Source organism: Anthonomus grandis, chromosome 13, assembly GCF_022605725.1.
Source record: "Anthonomus grandis grandis chromosome 13, icAntGran1.3, whole genome shotgun sequence".
Classification (NCBI taxonomy): Eukaryota; Metazoa; Arthropoda; class Insecta; order Coleoptera; family Curculionidae; genus Anthonomus; species Anthonomus grandis.
In genome coordinates, this window is record NC_065558.1 from 17,593,302 (window position 1) to 17,614,854 (window position 21,553).

At 31.6% G+C, this 21,553-nt stretch overlaps 1 protein-coding gene and 1 long non-coding RNA gene across 3 annotated transcripts in view; one reads left to right on the top strand and one right to left on the bottom strand.

Moving 5' to 3' along the window:
• Positions 1-21,553, top strand: part of LOC126743478 (venom dipeptidyl peptidase 4) — a 111,115-nt gene that overhangs the window by 34,095 nt on the left and 55,467 nt on the right. For both annotated transcript variants that reach the window (XM_050450581.1, XM_050450582.1), the window contains exon 2: positions 18,665-18,887. In XM_050450581.1, coding sequence (XP_050306538.1) covers positions 18,665-18,887 — 223 coding nt within the window. The remainder of the gene's footprint in view (positions 1-18,664; positions 18,888-21,553) is intronic.
• Positions 16,164-18,305, bottom strand: LOC126743482 (uncharacterized). Its single transcript, XR_007662887.1, has 2 exons — positions 17,990-18,305; positions 16,164-17,926 (listed from the first exon to the last, which is right to left on the bottom strand). It is a non-coding gene; the product is annotated as an uncharacterized LOC126743482 (long non-coding RNA).

The following is a 21,553-nucleotide window of genomic DNA, read 5'->3' on the forward strand; positions in this document are numbered from 1 at the left end:
GTGATTTGACGACATTCATCAATTTTTCTTTGTCGCAAATGGTCTAGCGATGTTGGCTGCTAGCATAAACTTTAGTTTTTAAATGGCCCCATAAAAAAAATCTAACGGGCTTAAGTTCGGGGAACGAGGAGGCCATTCAATAGCTCCTCTTCTTCCAATCCATTGTCTGTCCTGGAAAGGTTTGGTCCAAATATTGACGAACCCTTGCAGCATAGTGGGGTGGCGTCCCATCTTGCTGAAATACTAGACGATTTTCCAAGTACTCGTTGTTATTTTTTAGTATCTCCACTAATGAATTGTAGGTAAATTGTATTTTCTAATAACTCCAGGTACATCTCTCCTGTTAAATTGCCAGGTAAAAAAAAGGGGCCTACGATATGTTTATTAAAAATGCCAGCTCAAACATTTAATTTTTCAGGATGTTGTGTATGTACCTCACGAAATATTCTGGGATTTGAATCAGCCCAATAGCGACAGTTGTGACGATTCACAGTACCGTTTAGGAAAAAGGAGCATTCGTCAGAAAAACATACATTAAATAGAAAGTGTGGATCATTGGCGGCTTGTTCAGATATAGTTTCACAAAATTGTACTCGCCTATCAAAATCGTTTTCGTTTAGTTCTTGTACGAGATGCATTTTGTACGGATGAAACTTGTTTTTTTTTGAAAATTTTGGGGGCCTTTGTCACCCTTGCTAGAGCTTTGCCCTCAGGGGAGCGAAAGTAGCAAAAAAATGGTTCCCCCTTGAATCAAAAATTGACGGGTCCGAGGATTTTTTCGCAAATGTTCTGAGGGACCCAAAATAGGCTCTGTTTCGTTTTCAAATGGTCACCTTGTATACCCTTTATGTGTTTGATTTATATTTAATATTATAAATCAAACACAAAATGGATTTTTAATATATAGAACGGCCGTTATTCTTAATTTCGACTTTTGCTTTTAAACTTAAGTTGGTAAAAACAAGTTTTTTTAAATCACACACTCTTATTTTGTACTTTTTTCATGGAAATACTTAGGTAGATGTATTTAAAAAAATATATATATCAAATAATAAAATATGGATTATTATATGTTGTGTGAGGATGTGAAAATTCTTGAGAGTGCCAGAGTTCTTCCTCACGAGCCGCCACTGATTCTTTGTATTTACAGCTTTTTATTAATAATTTTGACAAATTCTTAAAATATTAACGTTTAGTTTCAAGGATTTACACCTAAACGGAGAGTCCTGCCTTGACTTTTAATTTTGATTTCAGTCGTCATTATTTAAAACAAAATTAAAGATATTTTTAGCTAAAGTTATCATGAATTTCATATAATCATTATTATTTACCCTCTTATTCGTTTACCTAATGTCTCAAACTTAGCAATGGAAAATATAGCGAAAGATTAAATCGTCCATTTAACATTTCATGACTTTTTACTTGGGTTTTCCGCTATTTCCCCATGGACAGGTTACAAAATGGGTTTTGTCACGGTATATGCCATATCGCACCTCGGGAGTTTATATTCGGGATTTTTTCTGCTTTTACACTCTCGATTTCTATCAGTCCTTGATAAACGTCGTAAAAACTGGTTTTTATGGTTTTGTTGTTTTTTTCAATTAGATTAATTATTAACGCATTTAGCCGATTTATTTATGTAGCAATACAATCATACATTTGCATGCGTCACAAAATGCCTATATTATAGTTTTATATACGTTAAAATAACAGGTAACTTTTTTAAATATAAAAAGACTATAAGCAATATAATACACTATAATGCTTAATACAAAACTAAATATAGAGAGTCTAGAGAGTAACCTGAGTAACATGCACATTTAACAAATATTTAAAAAAAAAAACATTTTTAAAAATTTGGAAAAGAAGAAATTCACCTTCTTATTCTCCAATAGGACACCCCCCTACTTATCTTAGTTACTCATACACGTAAAAAAATAGTTCAAACCATTTAGCATAGAGAAGGTCTTATAAGATAAATTAGATGACAGTATACATTTCCAATATTAGCATGTCTACAGTACTCTCTAAATTATATCCAAGCAGGAACATGGATTAATATACCGACTTTAACCCCAAAAAGATTCAGTATTAACTATATTATGCAAAAGAGTATTCTCCATATCCTCCGTAATGATCCAAAAACTTCATACTCTACACACCAAAGCTCTTATCGTGTATATCTCTATATTTGATGAGCACGACTTTTAAGCCCTTTCCTATGCTATAATACTTCCGAGGAAAATAAAAGTGGATAAAAGAATTATTTATAAAAAAAAAAAGGTTTGTCATCAGAAAAAAATTTTTTTGGTGATATTCCCACATTTGGCAAATGATTTACATACATTAGAAATAATATGGGTTCAGCTCTTACTAAATATTCCTAGAAGTACAGATTCTTCCGATATGGCACCAGCTTGTTTACAGTTCAGGAGGTCATAATGTAAGAGTGCAATACTATTTTCTGAGAAGCAATACCTTACCCAATACCAAGCTTTTGAAGAATTCTGTAATTGACACAATCGAAGGCTTTTCTTAAGTCACAAAAAGCATATTGTCACATATAGCGTATCGTATTGACGTATGCGGAATTTCTTAAGGAATAGGGAATAAACTAGAACAGATTTTAATATAGGGAAGTCTATAAACCACTTTGGATTTTAGATAACGCAATTCTAGAGATTGATGTTGTCAGATTTACAGATAGAAGTGAAAATACTGTGATAAAGTGGCCAAATGTTTAAAAATTAATCACGGTTGTTTTGACCCAGTTAGTATATATGTTAATCAACCAAAAGACGAAACGTCACATTGTAAATCTAAAAGTATCACTATCAATGGTGGCTTTTGAATTTATAACGTATCCATATGACCATTTTTGAATATATAAAAAGTACATAATTGTATTAATTTTACAACCAAATAAATAAAGGAATTGATCATGATTGAAACTGAAATTATAACATTAAAAATTGGCCAATGGTAAAATTAAAAACTGGCAATGGCAAGAAAAAAATAAAGCAATTCAATAACAAATAAGATAATTAAATTAAACATTGTAGTAATTTAACAAATAACGGGTCTGCAACGTTGCTGCAAATATTTCTCGTGGTCTTATACTTTGAAACAAAAGTGTAAAATATGGTTTAGTTATATTTTATTTCTATTTAGGATAAGCGAACCTTTTGTCTATATGTTTCTGTGTACATTATGTAGGTCATTCGAAAAAAGAGGTGTTTATGACCTAATTATTTAATTTTAAAAAGGTATACCCGTAAAATCCATTTGATAAATATTAAAATTGAAATAAAACTCGTAAAAAAATTTTTTTTTTATTAAACTATTTTTTCAAGATGATGCCCAAGCGGCAGTTTATCATTTACAGTTTTACATCAAAATAATAATTTTGCACGAACTTTTGAGACATACAATTATCATTTTTATATGTAAATATGGTCCAAAGTACATATGTCAACTTTCAATTTTTTAAATAAGCGATAAACACAGAAAACCACATGAATTGTCTTCTAATGCAATGTTTAACCTTCAAAATCCCAAAAACTAAGGATTCATAGAGTATCATTAAGTTTTTAGAAAATTTTGCGGGGTTATAAAATCCCATGTATTTCATATTGCCACATTTGTTTTTTATTATTATGGAAAACAGATGGACGCCTCAAAAAATAAATAAAATATAATATAAAACAGTAAATTAAAGTAAAAAAAAATAAAAAATGTAAAATAATACAACTTAGATTTTAAAACACTTAACTAACATTATAAATTATTCTAAATTGAAAAAATATTAAAATTGAAGAATTCTTTTTTTTATTTAGATAAACTTCAAAAATTTTATTTTTTGTCGTAAAATCTATATTGGAAATTTTATGAATATTTTGATTTATCTAAATTACAAAATTATATGTAAAATATTTTAACTTTAATACACGTTTTAAATATATAAAAGTATAATATATAAAGTTTTAAATGGCTTCATAAAAAAAATTGCAACGTTTTTCAAGGTGTTTTGTAATATTTAAATTTAGAGATCAAGCAGGCATGATGAGTCCAATGGAGTCTATGTTTTACATGTTAAAAATATTCTGTCCAACATTAGCTTTAAAAGTCCAGGTCTTTCAAATAAGGTATCACAAGACCCACTTTTCTATTTGAACTTTTTTGTTCGTGCAAGTGCATTTTAAATTTTTTTCATTTTTAAACTAAAACATAGTTAATATACATTAACTTACATATGCTAACTTTCATACTGTGCTTACATACTAGGCTAACTCTTTCTTGGTGCGTTCCTCCCGATTTACCCTGTATATCATAAAATAATTAAAAACAGTACCACTTCACCCGTACATTTAATTAAATAATTTAACTATACATACCAATTTCTTAAGCAAATAAAGGGGTAAATATGTAAGATTAACTCTTAAACTAAGATTAAATGATATACAAGGTGTCCAAAAAGGGTATCAGCAATGTGATGTTTGCATAAACCATTTGGTCATTTATTTATGGCAAATTAATTTACAGTCAATGGAAATTTATGAACCAAAAACAATGTTGTTTAAATGGTGTCCGTTGGGCTGTATGCACTCTTCAAATCGAGAACGAAGATTATTGATAACCCGTCCACACATTTCCCTTGATATTAATCTTATTTGTTCCTGGATATTTTGCTTTAAATGATTTGTATCAGCTGAATTATTCTCGTAGACCTTACTTTTGAGATATCCCATAAGAAATAATAAAGTGACGACAGGTTCGGGCTCCTAGGAGGACAGTTAATATTGCCTCTTCTGGAAATGACTTTATTGGGGAATAATTGTTGAACAGCTTCAATTGCCCGATTTGACGTATGGCATGTCGCACCATCCTGCTGAAACCAAGTTTCTAAGATAAAACCTTGAAACTGTCGGAGAGATAGTGCAAGAAAATCTTGTAACAATACCGCTCGGTATTAACGGTAAGTGCCCGTCCATTTTGATCTTCAAAAAAATACGGCTCAATTATGCCATCAGCAGACATAGCAGCCCATACGACCACTTTGGGGCTATGCAGTGGACGTTCGTGTTTTCTGCGAGGTTTAACGTCAGACCAGTACCTGCAATTTTGCTTATTTACGTGACCATTTACATGAAAATTAGCTTCATTACTGAATAAAATGTTATTGAAATCGGCGAATCGTTCCATCATTTCATTGACGAATTCTAACCGTGTATTGTCATCCTTCGGTTTTAATTCCTGCACTAACTGTATCTTACATGCATGCAGATGCAAGTCTTTGGTCAAAATGTTATGTAAAGATGATCTTTTGAGAGTAGTCGTCTGACTTCGCTTCCGTACAGATAAGGTTGGATTCTCTCTCACTGATTGACGTACTCGTTCGATGTTTTCTGCACTTCTTACAATTCGTGGGCGGCCTTGATTATGAATTTTCACTGTGGATCCAATAGCTTCAAACATTCTGATCCATTTTCTAATAACATCAGGGCTAGGTGATAATTGAATATCATGTAATTGGTAATGAGCGCGATATAGACGGCGTGCTGTCACGATTGAATTATTGTTTTGGTAAAATGCACGTACACAAAAAGCGCGTTGCTCTGTGGTATACGGCTCCATTGCAACTGAAAAACTGAAATTTCTTGAACCCGTTTACATTTTGACTCCTACCGTAAGTGGCGGCGTTGCCACGTCTGAGATTAAATGCACAAATAAAGTGCTAATACCCTATTTAGACACCTTGTATATTTTCTAAGGTTAAATTTAAATCTTATAGATATTCTAAAATCTTCGCATTCTTTAAGCCGTAAACTTATCGGGGCAACGATATTTAATGATGGTACAGTACTTCAGAATAGGCAATACTAAAGATTTACAGAGCTTTTAGAGATCTTAACGCGAAATGTGCTTTTTTAAGAATTGAAGAAATATGAAACTTAAATTTTAAGTCTTTTATAAATACCCAGATTTTTTGCGTCATATAAATTGCAGTTTTCTTAAGTCAATATATAATTTAACATTTTCCTGAATATAAGGCAACCTCTTTTTTTTGTATAAAATACATAACGAAATACTTGGACGCATTAAGTTTTAAGTTATTTTGCTGCCTGTATTTAATATATCACTTTCAGATCAAATGTTAATTTCCATTGCTCTTTTTGCAGTTGAGTTATCAATCAAAATCAAATCAAATCAATATATGCTTTATTGTCATAAAAGTAAATTTGTTGACAAAGCTGTAAAAAAGAAAAACATATACACAAACATGTAAAAAGGTTATTTAGCATGCTATGGTCCATCATCCTAAAGGCATTCTGCTTCCATGAATATGGTTTACCTATACCGGTAAAACCAACAACATCCCCATTCTTCAGAAATACTCCTCCAAGACTCTGAACCAAAACATACAAAGCTAATGTAATGTCAAGAGTATCAATATGTATAACACAAACACATATTATTCACTCCCGAAATATACAATTTTATTAAATGTAAAACTGTAAAAAAAAATGAATCACAGAAATAAATTAGGCGAAATGATATGGTGTACAAAATATAAAGAATATACCTAAAGTCCTGCAAGAAAAAGGTAAAAATGACTAAAATCTATCCGACAAAAATTCATTTATTTCATAATAGCCCTTTGCAACTAAGAGTTTTTTAACACGTTTTCTAAAAAGTTTCCAGCTACCTATACCTTTCAAATCTGCAGGAAGGTGATTAAAGAGTTTTTTACCATCAAATATAAAAGTTCTTTTGATCAGTGAACTTGTAGGCATAGGCAAGAGGACATCATTAGCTCGTCGACTGCTATATTCATGCTTATTAGTTGTGTTCACATTTCTAAATTTCGTATGAACGAGGCAAACCGATTCCAATATAAATAAGGCAGGAAGGGTTAGGATTTTATGAGTGATAAATAGCTGTTTGCAAGACTCTCTCATACTCACATTACACAGACGTCGGATCGCTCTCTTTTGCAAAACAAAAACACTATTAAATAAGTAATGTGTGCATGCACCCCAGAAACACAAACCATACCTTAAATGGGAATTAAAGAAAAATAAACATTTCTCGCCATGTCAAAATCAACCTCTCCTGCGACCACTTTAAGAGCATAACAATTTGCTGATATTTTTCTACACAATTGCGTGATATGGCCCTTAAATTTTAGTTTATTATCAATATATAAACCTAAAAATTTATTTTCGTTTAGAATAGTTGTTTAGAATTTGATTCTCCAAAAACACATTATTTAAATTACATTTAAAATTCATAAGACCAGTTTTTGAAATATTTAAACACAGTTTGTTGGAATCACACCATTTCTTGATTTCAACAATACCTCTGTTAACTGTGGTATTTAGATTCAGGTAGGTGGTATTATATTAAATGAATGCCGTGATTGTGTATCGTCCGCAAAGTCTTGTATTTTACCAGTTTTTACAACGTCGAATATATCAGAAATATACCAAGAAAAGAATTTACCCAAGAACTGAACCTTAGGATACACCTAAAATAATTTCACAAGATTCTGAAAATTCTATATTATTTATCACAACCACCTGTTTTCTTTTTTTACGGTATGCTTGAAAGAATGTGACTGCAGTTTGATCGATTCCTTATTTCTCTAGCTTATATTGTCCTTGTCAATAAAAGCTGTTTTTAATCTGCTGCAATTTAATCTGTTATATTAGCTAACACCGGAGTAGTACTATTTACTGATTCCTGTAAAACCAGATTACCAATTGGATTATTTCGTTTTTTATGAAGTAGTCATAAAGCTGCCGCTGAAAATATTTTTACAATACTTTTTGATATGGTTGCAATAATTGAGATAGGTCTAAGCCCGAAATAATTTTCAGGTTTGCTAACTTTGAGTAGGGCTCTCATTAAAGCATATGTCCATATGTCTGGATAAATACTTGAAATAAAATAGGCATCATTTTTGCTGAAATACCATCCATGTTGATTATATATGATATAAATAATTTTTCCACGGATATTTGAAATACCTGTTGGTTCAGTTACAAATTGAGTAAAATCATAACCAACAAAACAATTAGTTACTTTGAGAATGGCAAACATAAAAGAAATAAAATCTTCTCACATTAAAGTGGTCTATGCAATTTGTTAAAATTGTTGAAGGGGCTTGTATAAATCACCAATAAGAATATCTGCTTTTTTAAGTTTTATTTGACTGAATAAATGTTCTAGGCCATATACTTACTTCATCAAATTCGATGATAGAATAGTTAAAGATATCAAGCAGGAACACTTAAACCTTATTCTCTCTACGTATTCAATATTTACAGAAGAATTTCAGGAAGAAGTCAGGAATTTCATATTGCCTCAGGAACATTATTATCTAACCAAGTTTCTGAAACGCACATAATACCAACTTTCCAGTTAAAGACTCTGAAACTCTGAACCCCATAGCTAAAGAATGCACATTTAAACGATCAAATTTTAGATTTTTTATTTGCGATAAAAGTTTAAATTTCTGACCACATAATATAAAATTTAGCTTATACTAATTACCCTTCATAAGATTTAAAGATATGTTAGTATTATGTCTATGAATTGATTGTTTCCATAAACATTAAGCATAAGACCATACCTAGATAACTGTTTGTAAAGGTCATTTTGAATTATCAGCTTCTTTTGACGAGTTTTACAAGTTGTTAAAATAAATTACTACTTTAAGAATTTTAAATCTGCATGATTCCTTTTGGTCAACCCATGCGCATAATTTTCGTGCTTGGATGGGTAATCTTGCGTATTTGCGCCGTTAAAATTAAGTGCGACATTGATATCGATAATACGCCCTTTTGATTCTTGGGCTTTTACATTTTAATTTTATATCTTTATCAAGCAAAAGGTAAAACATGGGTTAACGTTTTCACATAATACGCAATAATAAAGAAATAAATAGCAAAAGTTATAAGTCAATGAATATTTGAAAACCTTGAATATTGAAATAAAATCCTTTATATGATCCTATAATAGAAAAATAGACTTTTCCAACTAAAAATACCTTGACGCAGTATACTTCTTTCCAAAAATAAATGTTAAGTAAACTAACCTCAGCATGATTACGTCCATTAGAGGAATGAAAAACTGCTGATAGATTATACGCAGTCTAGTAGTTAATGGAACTATCTGCTTTTTTACAAACACGCAAATATTTATGGTAATGGGGTCAATTTTAAAAACTTTTTTCTATGTCAAAAGGGAAATAATTGTTAATTTTCTTCCGGGAAAACCAAGAAAACTCAGTATGAAAAAAAGTTTTTTTTCAAGTGAACGTATTTATTGATTATATTTAACAGAACCAGTATATGTCACTAAACTACCTTGACCAGTGCAAAAGCGGTTAATTGTACACTTGTTATTAAATCAATGTATTAGTAGCGGTAATAAATAGGTGGAAATACCAGAGAACATCGAATTATACAGAAGCTTTGTTCGGGCATGTACAAGTTATGGTATTTTTCTAATAAAAAACATAAATTAACTTCGCTAATAAAATTTTATTATTTTTGATAGTCATTGTTCACTTTAATAATTGTTGTTTTTAAATAGCCCATCTGTAAAAAAATAAGTTAGATAGAACTTATTTTTTTACAGTGCTTTAACTAAGTGCAGCAACTCGGTGACTGTCAAACCTTCATAATTAAAACAAAAACAACGGATCACCATGCAGTAGGTATGTCAATTCCATTAAACTTTGCGAAAGAACGATGCAAAAGTTCTATAGTAAATTTTAATAAATTAAAATATATTCTCGCAAATAAAAAATGGAATGATATATACAAACATCTAAATCCCGATACAAGTATGAACATATTTGTCCTAAATAGGCATATTCAAATGTCTATGAAAGTAAAAACTCGCAACAGGACAAAGAAAAGAACCCCTTGGATAACAGATGCATTAATAAAATCAATTGAAATGCGGGACAAATTTTACAAACTTTCCAAAGAAGACCCCAATGATGAAAACCTTAAACAGCGGTACAGGAGATAGAGGAACATAATTCACATATTATTACAGAAATCAGAAAATAAATAAACAAATAACAGCTATTGGAAAATAAAAACAACCCTCGAAAATTTTGGAAAATGATAAGAAATGCACTAAATATAAAAAAGAATGAAAATCAAATAGGAGAAATAAAAAATAGCAGGCGGAATATTCTAATAAATAATCAAGAGAAATCTGAATATTCTAATGAATTTTTTGTCAACGTGGGAAATTTTTGGGCGAAAAAATAAAAATTCCAGAACAGAAAACATACTTACAAAATTTTAATGCAAAATATAGGATAGAAAATTCTGCTTTTCTAAAACCCATAGATAAAACTGAATTAAAAAACAATATACTTAGCTTAAATGCTAATAAAGCTCCAGGATTTGACAAAATAAAATACATAATTACATATATATTGTACATTTAAGTATATTCATCGTTCACATATATTTAATATGGTGTACTCTGGCTACACCCCAAAAGTCGACCATCAATACTAAATCGTTAAAAATTAAGAAAATCCCCTATTTTAAGTTCAAAATAACATGGTCGTGTTTCCCGCCAATTCCCATTTATTTTAGTAAACATAACCTTAAAATTGGGAATTAGGTGCTAGTTCGCTTCTGGCTGCTTTCCCAGTGAACACCAAATGTTAATAATGTATTGACTTGCTTGATAAGAAAACCGGGTACAGAAAATAGCTAAGGACTACCTCTAAATCGTGCTTTTAATTAATTATTATATTTATCAATAGACTGTATTTCATTAATTAACCTTAAACTTTTCCCGGCAGAACATTTGAGAGCCAAGTGGCGTAGATTCCTTGTGGATCTGTACAATATCATATTTTATTCATTCTCTTTTACCGTATAACTTATAATTGAATTGTTTTCTCTGTCTGAACTGATCCATGGCGAATACAACCAAAAAACCATTAGTCGGCCCCCTCAATTTGAATTCCACTTACGAACTCTCCACATTGTAATTTTTCACCTCTTTAAATATAACTAAAGAATAATTGATTCACTTTGTGAAGCAATTTTACCTGCCGAACAGTGATCCGAAATATGCATCCAAGATAGAAGACTGGTTTGGTGAGACTTTGAATGACCATTCCATACATCAGACCAAAACATCATTGAAAATGCTAGCGATATCCTTAATTTTTCTATTGTGCAATCCAGTATAAATAAAATAATCAAGATCACATTACTAATTGATACTCTCTAATTAAGTCTTAAGGCCGCAATAAGTTGCAAAAGCAAATATCCATGTTTTTTCCCCACATTACATTTGGGTACGGAAAGAAGCTGTTAACCCTAATATGAATTTAATAAATCTTATCTACCTTATAACATGTAATCATAATTCAATCGCGAAACAGTATTTAAATCAACAACCCCCGTGAAAAGTGTGTAATGCAATAACGGACACGTAACGGTAAACTCACGCACCATTGTTACGTTATCTAATATGGGATCCGCTTCCTGTCCAACTTTATATTTAATACATAAATAAACTTATGCATGAATGGGCCTTCACTTTGTGAAGCAATTCAATTTACCTGTGTATGCTGCTTATTTTTAAAACGGCTTTAATAGTGTTTGTTACGTTTTAATGGCTTTAATAGGATATAATTTTGACAATCTATTCTTCTTTAGTTATATTTAAAGAGCTGGAAAATTACAATTGTGGAGTGTGAGTAAGTGGAATTAGGTGGGCACTTGTAATAGTGACTAAACAAACCTATAATTAAATTATAAGTTATTCTGTTGTACTTTTGACCTGCTTTTCTTATTTGAAAAAATAGCAAAGTAAAAGCACCTGTTTTCATATAGGAATATTCACTTGCATTTAGCATATGTTTATATTGTTACATAACTGTCGTATTATTTTAATCAAGTTTTATTAATCTCTTGGGTTTAGAATATTAAACATTCAATTATTAAGGCACCGATTTGTCTTGTTATTGCAAAAATTGTACTGTGTAATTTATATTACTTAAATGCAAGTAATTTATTACAAGAACTATTTCCAATCTATATAGCTCTTTCGGGTTCAGAACACCATTGGTCACTAAGAATTTCATTATTTTTTAGGACAATATTTTCAAATTACAAGCTTGCTATATCTTTTATTAGCAAACCACAAATATGGAAAAATGAAGGTGTGATTCAAAATTTTTTTATGTAGCTCTTTCATGTATTTGCATACACTATAATTTGTTTTTATTTAAATTTAAGTTTAAATTATGTTGAAGACATAACTCGCATATTTGTTTAACTTGACCATTCACAGCCGGAGGTCTAAACAAGTGAATCAGGTTACCATAGATTTCTCCATCATTCATAGATTTATTTCAAAAAGGGATTTTTGAAATAAAGATTGTGAAGTAAACAGTATTTTACTTCGACATTTTTAAGAGAGTAAATCATAAAAATCAATGATCGCAGTATACACTCCCCTGTAGTACACCGAATAAAATATGGAGTTTTTCAGAAAATGTATTTTTAAATACGTACCAAAAGCCGATTAATTGCATCAAAGGGCTTTACATAATTAAGCAGCGCAACGTACAAGTCGCCTCGTTTGTGCCTTCAGAAATATCATTGGTTTTTCTGGCAAGCGCTGAAGTTGTAATGAGCCCACCTTTACACCCAAACTTAGTATTTCGTAATAAATTGGAATTCCAATAGTGCTCTTCCCTGTAAGAAGGAAATAACTGTCTTCTAAACAAAAATTTTAGTATGTGAACAAAATATCAATAAAATGATTACAGAATTTAGGCATTCTAAAAGCTTGAGTTTAGAAAAATTTATGTTATTATGCTATTACAATTGTTCTTTTTATCTTTTCTATTTCTATCATCATTCTGAGATTAAGTCTAAGCCATTCAAATTTAATAGCTTGATAATGAACCTATTCAAAATACGAATTTTATTATCTTTATTATATGTATTTATTATAGAATATATATTATAAAATGTTGATAGTGGAACAGCGCTAATTACAATTTTGGTAATATTTTTATCTTGCGAACACTTATTTCACAAAATGTTAATTTATGACCAGAAATTGAATCGCATTTAATGTACCGCAATATATCAGTACCCTGTTTCTAATTTAAGGACAGTAGCCTCAAAATTTGTTTCAAATGATCCCTTTAAAATTATTTACCATTAATTAAATTAAAACACTTCTAAAGGGGTTTAAATCAATTGGAAAGTTGATGAAGATTTTAACAAAAAAATTATGTCCGGTACTTGTTGACTGCTCTGGGAGTTGTCAAAAGCTATTCCCGCCATGCATATTCAAGAATAGAAATTATAAATGGATAGATACCTTTTGTCTTTGGCTCCTAAATGGGAGAAACTTTAAAAATTTGTGTTTTTTTTTGTTAACTAAAGGGCATCTTTTCTTCCAAATCTTATTATTAAATAACTTAAAGGAAACTTATACAAATACGCCCTAATAGGAAAGCCACCCAAACTTTTTCTATGAGGGTGTGTTATAATGGTGTATTTGATAATAATCTGCATTTCACACTTAATCTTGTTGAAGATGTAAGTAAAATTTTAATTAGTATTTCTAATTATTCTAATTAAGTCTAATGCGACTGGAGTGAATCAGATTTCACCAAAAATGTTAAGATATTGTAGCCCCTTTATTGATAAATACATATGCCACATAATAAATTGTTGTATAGAAGCTCACTATTTCCCTGATCAATGGAAAATTTCGATTGGTAAAAAAATTAACATTTATAATGGTAACAATAATAGTAATATAAAAATAAACAGACATACACCCATTGGTCTATAAAAATCAAAAATAATAAAATAAGAAAAACCTACTGACAATTTAGCTATTCTGTTTTGTTAAAAAATGCAGCTTTAGTTTTTTCTTGAAACCCGCTACTGACATTTCTTTAATAGGATTCGGAACAAGGTTATTCTAAATTGCCACAGCATTATACAGATAACTACGACGAAAGAAGGCTGTCTGATATCTAGGAATTGACAACTTATTTATAAATCTTAGATTTGCTTCATGTAAATTTTTCCGAAAAGTTTTTTGCGGAGGTAGGGAGGAGTAGACGACGCCAGCAGTCTATGCATAAAAACCGCCAATTGCAAAGAGAATAGATTAAACCGTCCAATGCAAATCTTTTTTTGTTCTTAGAAGTAAAGCACATAATACAACACTTTGAAGGATTGAGTTTTATATTATTTTGAGAGGAAAAGAAGGAAATTCTAGAAAGATCGTCGTTTATTTTATTTGATGCCTCTAATACAGATTCAGCTATAAAAGAATGATAAATTTGCATATTATCTGCGAACCCCTGGATCTGGCAGTATTTTATAACTTTAAACAAATCAGAAACATACATCAGAAATAAGAGAGGTCCCAAAACAGATCCCTGGGGTACTCCAGATATTATATATTTGGTATTTGAAAAAGTTTGCTCTTCCAAGCCCACCATTTGCCTTCTGTTGGATAAGTAGGATCTAAAAAATATTTGAGAAACACTATCAAAGCCATAATAAGCCAACTTTTCCAAAAGCAAATGATGATCCAAGGTGTCAAATGCTTTTGAAAAGTCAAGCATTATAAGTGCTGTGGAGTCACCTTTATCCATTGCAGAAATTATCTCTTGGGTAACGTTTGGTAAGATAGATGTGCTATGTTATTTTCTAAACCCAGATTGCTTATGCGGCATAATATTATTGGAGGTGAGAAAGTCATAAATTTGCGAATTTACGAATCTCTTTATTGTAAACGATTACATCGATTTATTATATTTTGTTACTTTAGACTTATATATGTACCAGTCTTTGCTTTACTTGGCTTTATTGAATAACCTTCATACCTCGATTCTTAGTCCCTCTAGGTGATTTTTTCACGTTTGACAGTTTTTTATTATTTTACATATTTTGTCCACTGTCAGGTCGGCGTTCTTGCATGTGATTATTGTTGCTGTATCTTTTTACAGAATTTCCTGAAGGGCTGTTTCGTTTATGTGATTCGAGGGTCACACCAAAGATTCCAGCCATAGGACTATGTTACAAAAGTGGGTTACATGCCTGTTCCTGTGCCATATTGGTGATATCTAGCCTTCAGTTAATATAAATTAAAAACTCATCTCGGGTTGTTCACGTCGGTACTTCCCCATATCGTATTATGGATGTAGTAATAAGTAAGCACATAATGTGTTTATTTTGTGAATACTAATTTTGTAGTGCTTTTCCTGCTGATATTCCTATAATATGACTGACAAATAAAGAAATAAATATAGTAATATGTTTGATAATGGTCTTTGGAAGTAAAAATTGAGTTAAAAATCAAAGATAAACATCTACATACACATTACTAAGTTATACAAATTATCGATCTTGTTCGCAATGTGTGTTTATTCGCAGCTACGGTTTAGCAAGCAGATAGAGTGAGGTATATTCTAAGTCGAAAATTCTTTTTACAATAAAGAACTTTTTATATCTAAACTGAACAGGAACATGTTAACAGATTCCCTTGTCCTTTCAGTCTTAAACTACTGTAATTTTTTCTACTATCCTTGCCTTAATACGCTTCAAAATATACGAGTCAGGCAGATTGCTTGTACTCATGTAATTTTTGACCTATAAGACATAATCATATCTCTTAAAAATTATGAAATGGCGCCGTATGGAAAATACATGGAATTATCATTTATACAATCTCACACTTAAAGCTTTAGCTAATCGTGATCGCAATTTTAATAACTTACTCAATATCTTTGAAGCACGTCGTTAAATGCATTCTGCGAATATTAAATTCGTACAATATTATATATCAGGTCCTTTGGCTATAAATCAATATACTCACTCAACTCACTTCTGGATAAATTTCTGAATGTATGGATAAAGGTTTTAATTATTTATCAAGATTATATATTATTTCGAAACAAATAGGAAATATTGTTTAATAGCAAACTACAAGAAATATGCATGCTTTTAATATTTTTTCAAACTCTTCATTATATGAAGACTTGAAATAAATAATGTGCTAAGTGTCAAAATTAATATTTCGAGATAAACAATGTTTTTTATACTACAATCAATGTATAAGAAAAAACTCTCTGAAAATTAAACATAGGTTTATTCAAGTAAGTATTTTTCTGTGTACCTAATATTTTCGACAAATTTTTGTAAAAAATGTCAGAAAAAAAATGACAAGTTACAAGTTTATAGAATGTGCTAAGTGCCATTACAAAAATATAAATATTGTGGTAAGTAAATAATGAAAAAACACAAAAAATGTAGCTTCTAATTAATGTTAGGATTCAATAGATCCTCCTCATAAAATTGTCTGTTTTCTTCCTTCAAATAAGGAATTATTGCCAGCAGATTTTGTTTTTTCTCTTCAGAAATTCTACCCTGGCAGGTTAGGTTTGGCAGAGTCATTTCTGTGATAGCTTCAATTGTAAAATTTTTCTTCAAAACCTTTGTTGCTTTTCAAGACTCATTTCGTTCAGAGATTCTCGGATTCTGACAAATCCTGGATTTTCTCGGCTAATATTAATCCATTGAACTTTCGAAATTTGAAGCTTAGATGTATTGATTGTACTTTCAGAAGCAACTTTAAAATCAAAAAAGTCTTTACGGTTCATTATTGTAACCAGAAATGGGTTTTTTTTTCACTGCTGCTATCATCATCTTCACTAAATCCATAGGTACCTCACATTTTTCTTGCCTTTTTCGCTTTTCAATTTGAGCGAAATCCCTGTCGCAGCTCATAAACGAATGACCCGACACTAGATACTTATGATTGATCTCATCGAAATGCCCCTTGGCAACTAAATAAATCCATAAAAACAATAACATTTTGTTTTTATTTTGTCCAGCGCAGTTGTCACTCCAGATTGTTAACTTCCGCTTCTGTGCGGGTATATTAGTGAAAGCTTTCAGTACACACGACGCAATTTCGTTCCCTCCACGTCTTGTTATACCTTCGTGCCACAAAAACATGAAGCCAGTGTATTATCCCCTAGGTGAACACAAAGGTTATAGTTGGAAAGCTGTCGCATGTAATACATCTATAACTATGAGATAAAGTTGGCAATGATAAGACCTACTCTAAGTCCATTGAGACTGTCATGCTGTTACTGGTGGGTTGCTGGCAGTTTTGATAGTCTTTTCTTATTGCTTCTACAGCTGCTTCAGCTTTCCTGCGGTGGAGTTCTAATTTAATTTTAGCATCGGCCTTTGTGGGATATTTTGTTTGCATATGCAGTAAATCACAGGTAGCACCGGTATCAATTCTAGGCTTGCGAAAACTTAACTTGGGAAAATTCTTTTTGAAAATTTCAAAATAAAAACGATAACTCACTGTTGAATCAGGATGAGCAACCTTAAATGCAGAGTAAAGTCTATTTATATTAAGATCGGAGCTCAGATACTGCTTCTCGCTTTTTGAACGGTTGTAATGTCCTAACTTTTATATGACCAATAACCAGTGCTTTATCTTCCCGCGTGAACTTCCGATACAGCTGTTTATTACCTCTCCTTTCCTTGTAAACTGAATCTCCCCGTTTTTTCAACTTAGCCAAGGTTTCAATTTGTCTCGGAGTTAATCCAAACACCGCGCAAAAGGTCCTCCTACACACCTGTAAAATGTTGCCCTCTCCATTGGGCAAGGTAAAGGAAAATGTAGCCTGTCTCCTACTTGCTTCTGGGCGCTCATAGTTTCCATGCCTCCTTCTTTTGATAGCACATACGTGTATAAGACTCATTGCATACGTATTTTGCTTTACGTTGTCATTCAGACCGTAAAATTCATGAAAAAGCTTCAATTTTTGTTCATGCGATATCTTTTGACAGTTTAACTTGCATTTGCACAATATCTAAAATAAAGTAAATAAAATTGCAAAATCACTGTCAAAAAATAAAAACAATGCTCGACTAACCTTGTGTTCAGGAGGCTGCTTAGCAGCAACTTTCTTATTATTTTTTCTTGTAAAATATTCTTCTCCAGCACTTCTTTTTTTCTGTCGTTGCTTTTGCTTACTGCCCTATCTAGTAGTAGTATCAGTATTAGTATTCATTCTTGTATTATCGTGAAACTATACTACAGAACGAGAACGAGATCGGGAAAAAATAACAAACCCACCGCCAAAACAGCGTAGAAACTGCCGCCTGCAGCACAGAAAACAAGATTATATTTATTGGCATTTAGCTCATTTTTTACCGGCGGCGTTTCGGCGTTTGACAACGACGCACTCTGTTGGGATTTTTTAAAGAACAATTTAATAGTCATGACACTTAGCGTTTTTTATATGTTATTGGTTATGGCACCTAGAATATTTTACAAGCATAAAATGGAAAACTGATTTTTTCGCACTTAGCACATTATTTATTTCAAGTCTTCATATCATATATGATACCCCAAAACCTGATCTTTCTAAATAACCTTACCGTTTTTATTTACACTCTGTAAGGTTTCTTCGCCGTTAAGAAAAAGGCGACTGATTCCAACCACACTTCTCATAGAAAAACGAAGCGACAATACTTATGTGATGAAATCTCATGTTAATAAATATTCTTAAACATAAACACGATTTAAGTTAAGTTTTCTTTTTTAGGATCTTTTAAGAACAAAAAGCAGCCGTAAAAAGCGCAACTGGATTGTAGCTGTAGTGGTAGGTGCCATAGTGGTAGCCCTTATAATAGCTGGCGTGGCGTTACTATCCAACGGCAAGGGCCACGAGAGCCACGCAGAGGAACAGACTGCCGAAACTATTAATTTAGAGGACTTTTTAAATTATAAGTATAACCCTAAGGGATTTAACGGCACGTGGATTTCAGGTAAAGATTATTTAATTTACTTATACCAAGACTCTCTTGTTCTGAGAAGAACAAAAGTTATATTTGAATAATGAAAATAACGTAAAATGTAATAAATTTCGGACAAACTAATAAGACAAATTAGAATTGAATTACGAGTATGGCAATAGAGCCGTCAATATAACCAATAGATTTACACAAAATAACATGAAACTGCCTGAGTGCTGTAGCTCATCTTATATACGTACACATTTTATGTACCCTTCATACTCTAGTTAAATAGACAACGTATGTCAATGAGGGTCTTAGTACTACATTGAACTTAGATCCCAGTTTGGACCTTGTAGACTTCTGCATGTTCCTAGGGAAGATTTTGCTTTACGAGAGCTTTATTAATATGCGGTCACTATCTCATTTTCTGTGTAAAAAATGGCTTAAGTTTTTTTTCGCTTTTATTGAGACGTTATTAAATGCTCCTTCTACATCTAAAAAAGTTGCAAGGATGCCTGAGTTTTTTACCTGATTGACCTATTGTTTCGCTGTTACCTTGATTGACCTATTATTTTCGCTGTTGCCTATCACTAAGTATTTCCAGAGTTTTACAGAATAAGAGTTATGAGTCCATATAACTTTGGAGTGTACTTTGAAGTCTTCCTTGAAACCCATTTTTACCAAATATACATCAAATGTACTTTGCCATGAGCTTGGAAGGTATCTTCTTATTAATTTTTTAAGTAAAAAATTATATAGCCTATCTGATAATTTTAAAGCAGTATTGGATAAATTCCATCTGGACTAGGACTTGGCAAAGTTGGAATTCATTTACAGCCCGTTTAATAATCTCCTAATTAAAAATTTCAGCAGAGTTTTTTCAATCAGATTTCTTTGGCCTTGTCTGCTTCGTAGTAGGACTTATTGACCTGTTCTAATTAGTAATAGTAAAGCCTGGAAAGTAAGTACAACTTTGTTACTTCTAAGGACTTAGGAATACTTACTGAAGAATAGAAGTAAGGACTTCATTATTATTATATTCGTAAGGAGAACATTATTTAATTTTTTAGTATTAGTAAAACTAGTTATAATTAAAAGTTTGTTATAACTAGTTAGTTTATTAAAGTAAATTAAGTTATTTCAGTTTTAGACATGTAAAGTATAAATATTTTGAGCATGAATCCAGTTATCAAGCAAAAGTCTGCAAAATTAAAAAATGTTGAGTATGCAAGTTAAGTTTGAGCCTGAAAATTACGATTTAGGAACTGATAGGTCATATAAGATTGTCAGAGCAATCATTCATACACATTCACAGTTTCTTTACAGGAGATAGAGTTTTTAAAGAGAAATGTTATACTTTGCACAATCGATACTTCATTCAACTTCAACACGATTGTAGAATCCATCAAACTATGACAAAGCAATAACCAAACCCTTCAATAAATGCCTACATGAACGAATAGCCCCACAAATATATAGGTAATAATGCATTGTTATTATGCATAAGAGAAGCATCACAGACCTTTAGAAGTATAGACCGATAAGTCTATTGACGCATCTATACAAATTATTCACCAAAATCATTACCGCAAGGCTTACTAATAAACTTGACCTGTACCAGCCAAGAGAACAAGCAGTTTTCCGAGCCACATATGGAAAAAATTACGATCTCCAGTGGGTAAAACCATTAATAGAAAAAAAGGTAGAATATAACAAGTCCTTAGTACTGGTATTTGTCGACTATGAAAAGGTATTCAAATCCATAAATCACCCTGAGTTGTTCAATGCTTTCGCAAACCGCCGTATTGGCCATCACTATATTTCCATATTACGGCACAAAAAAAGCAGCCAACAGGAAAAGTGAATATACATGCGGAAACATATCGATTCAGGACCGAAAAGGGCATCCGGCAAGGTGACAAAATTTCCTCCAACATTTTCACAATCCTGATGGAATATATGGTTAAAAAAACCTTATGCTAAAAAGAAAAAAAAATTCAACACCTAACATCTTACAAACATTTAAGACACGAGATTCGAATCAGACAATCAGGCCTGTAAACTAACCAAAAGGATAGACCTGACTTAGGCTGCGTTTGGCAAGTTGAGAAATGTATTTAGATCAGATATACCGATGGATCTTAACCTAAATGTGTTTAACCACTACGTCCTCTTAGTATTAACATTGATACAAAAAAAAACAAAAAAGAATCCGATTGATACAAAAAAAAACAAAAAAAGAGAGTCATGAAGAGGTATATCTTAGGAGTAACATTGCGAGATAAAATATGGAATGAAGAACCTAGAAGAACAAAAGTTACGGATGCAATTGAAAGAATTACACACTTAAAATGAAACTGGGCTGACCACGTCGCAAGAATGTGAGATGGACGAAGAAAAAAATAGAATAGTGCCCCAGATACAAAGCACACAAAAACTGGGGACGATAGCCGACTTGATGGACGGATGATTTGAAGAGGAGATTTCTGGATTATGAAACTAACTGTTAAGAGAATTAATGAGCATTAAAATAATAATTCTACTCGTTTGAGTTTTATGCTCTCTTGTCTTCCAACACTTTCTCACCTGAATTCCTAATTGCAGGGCCATGGAGTACCATAGCTAAAACTGATATGACATCAGTTTTGTTTTTAAATATTTCTCACAGTTTCAAGGATCTGACCATAGATTGAAAC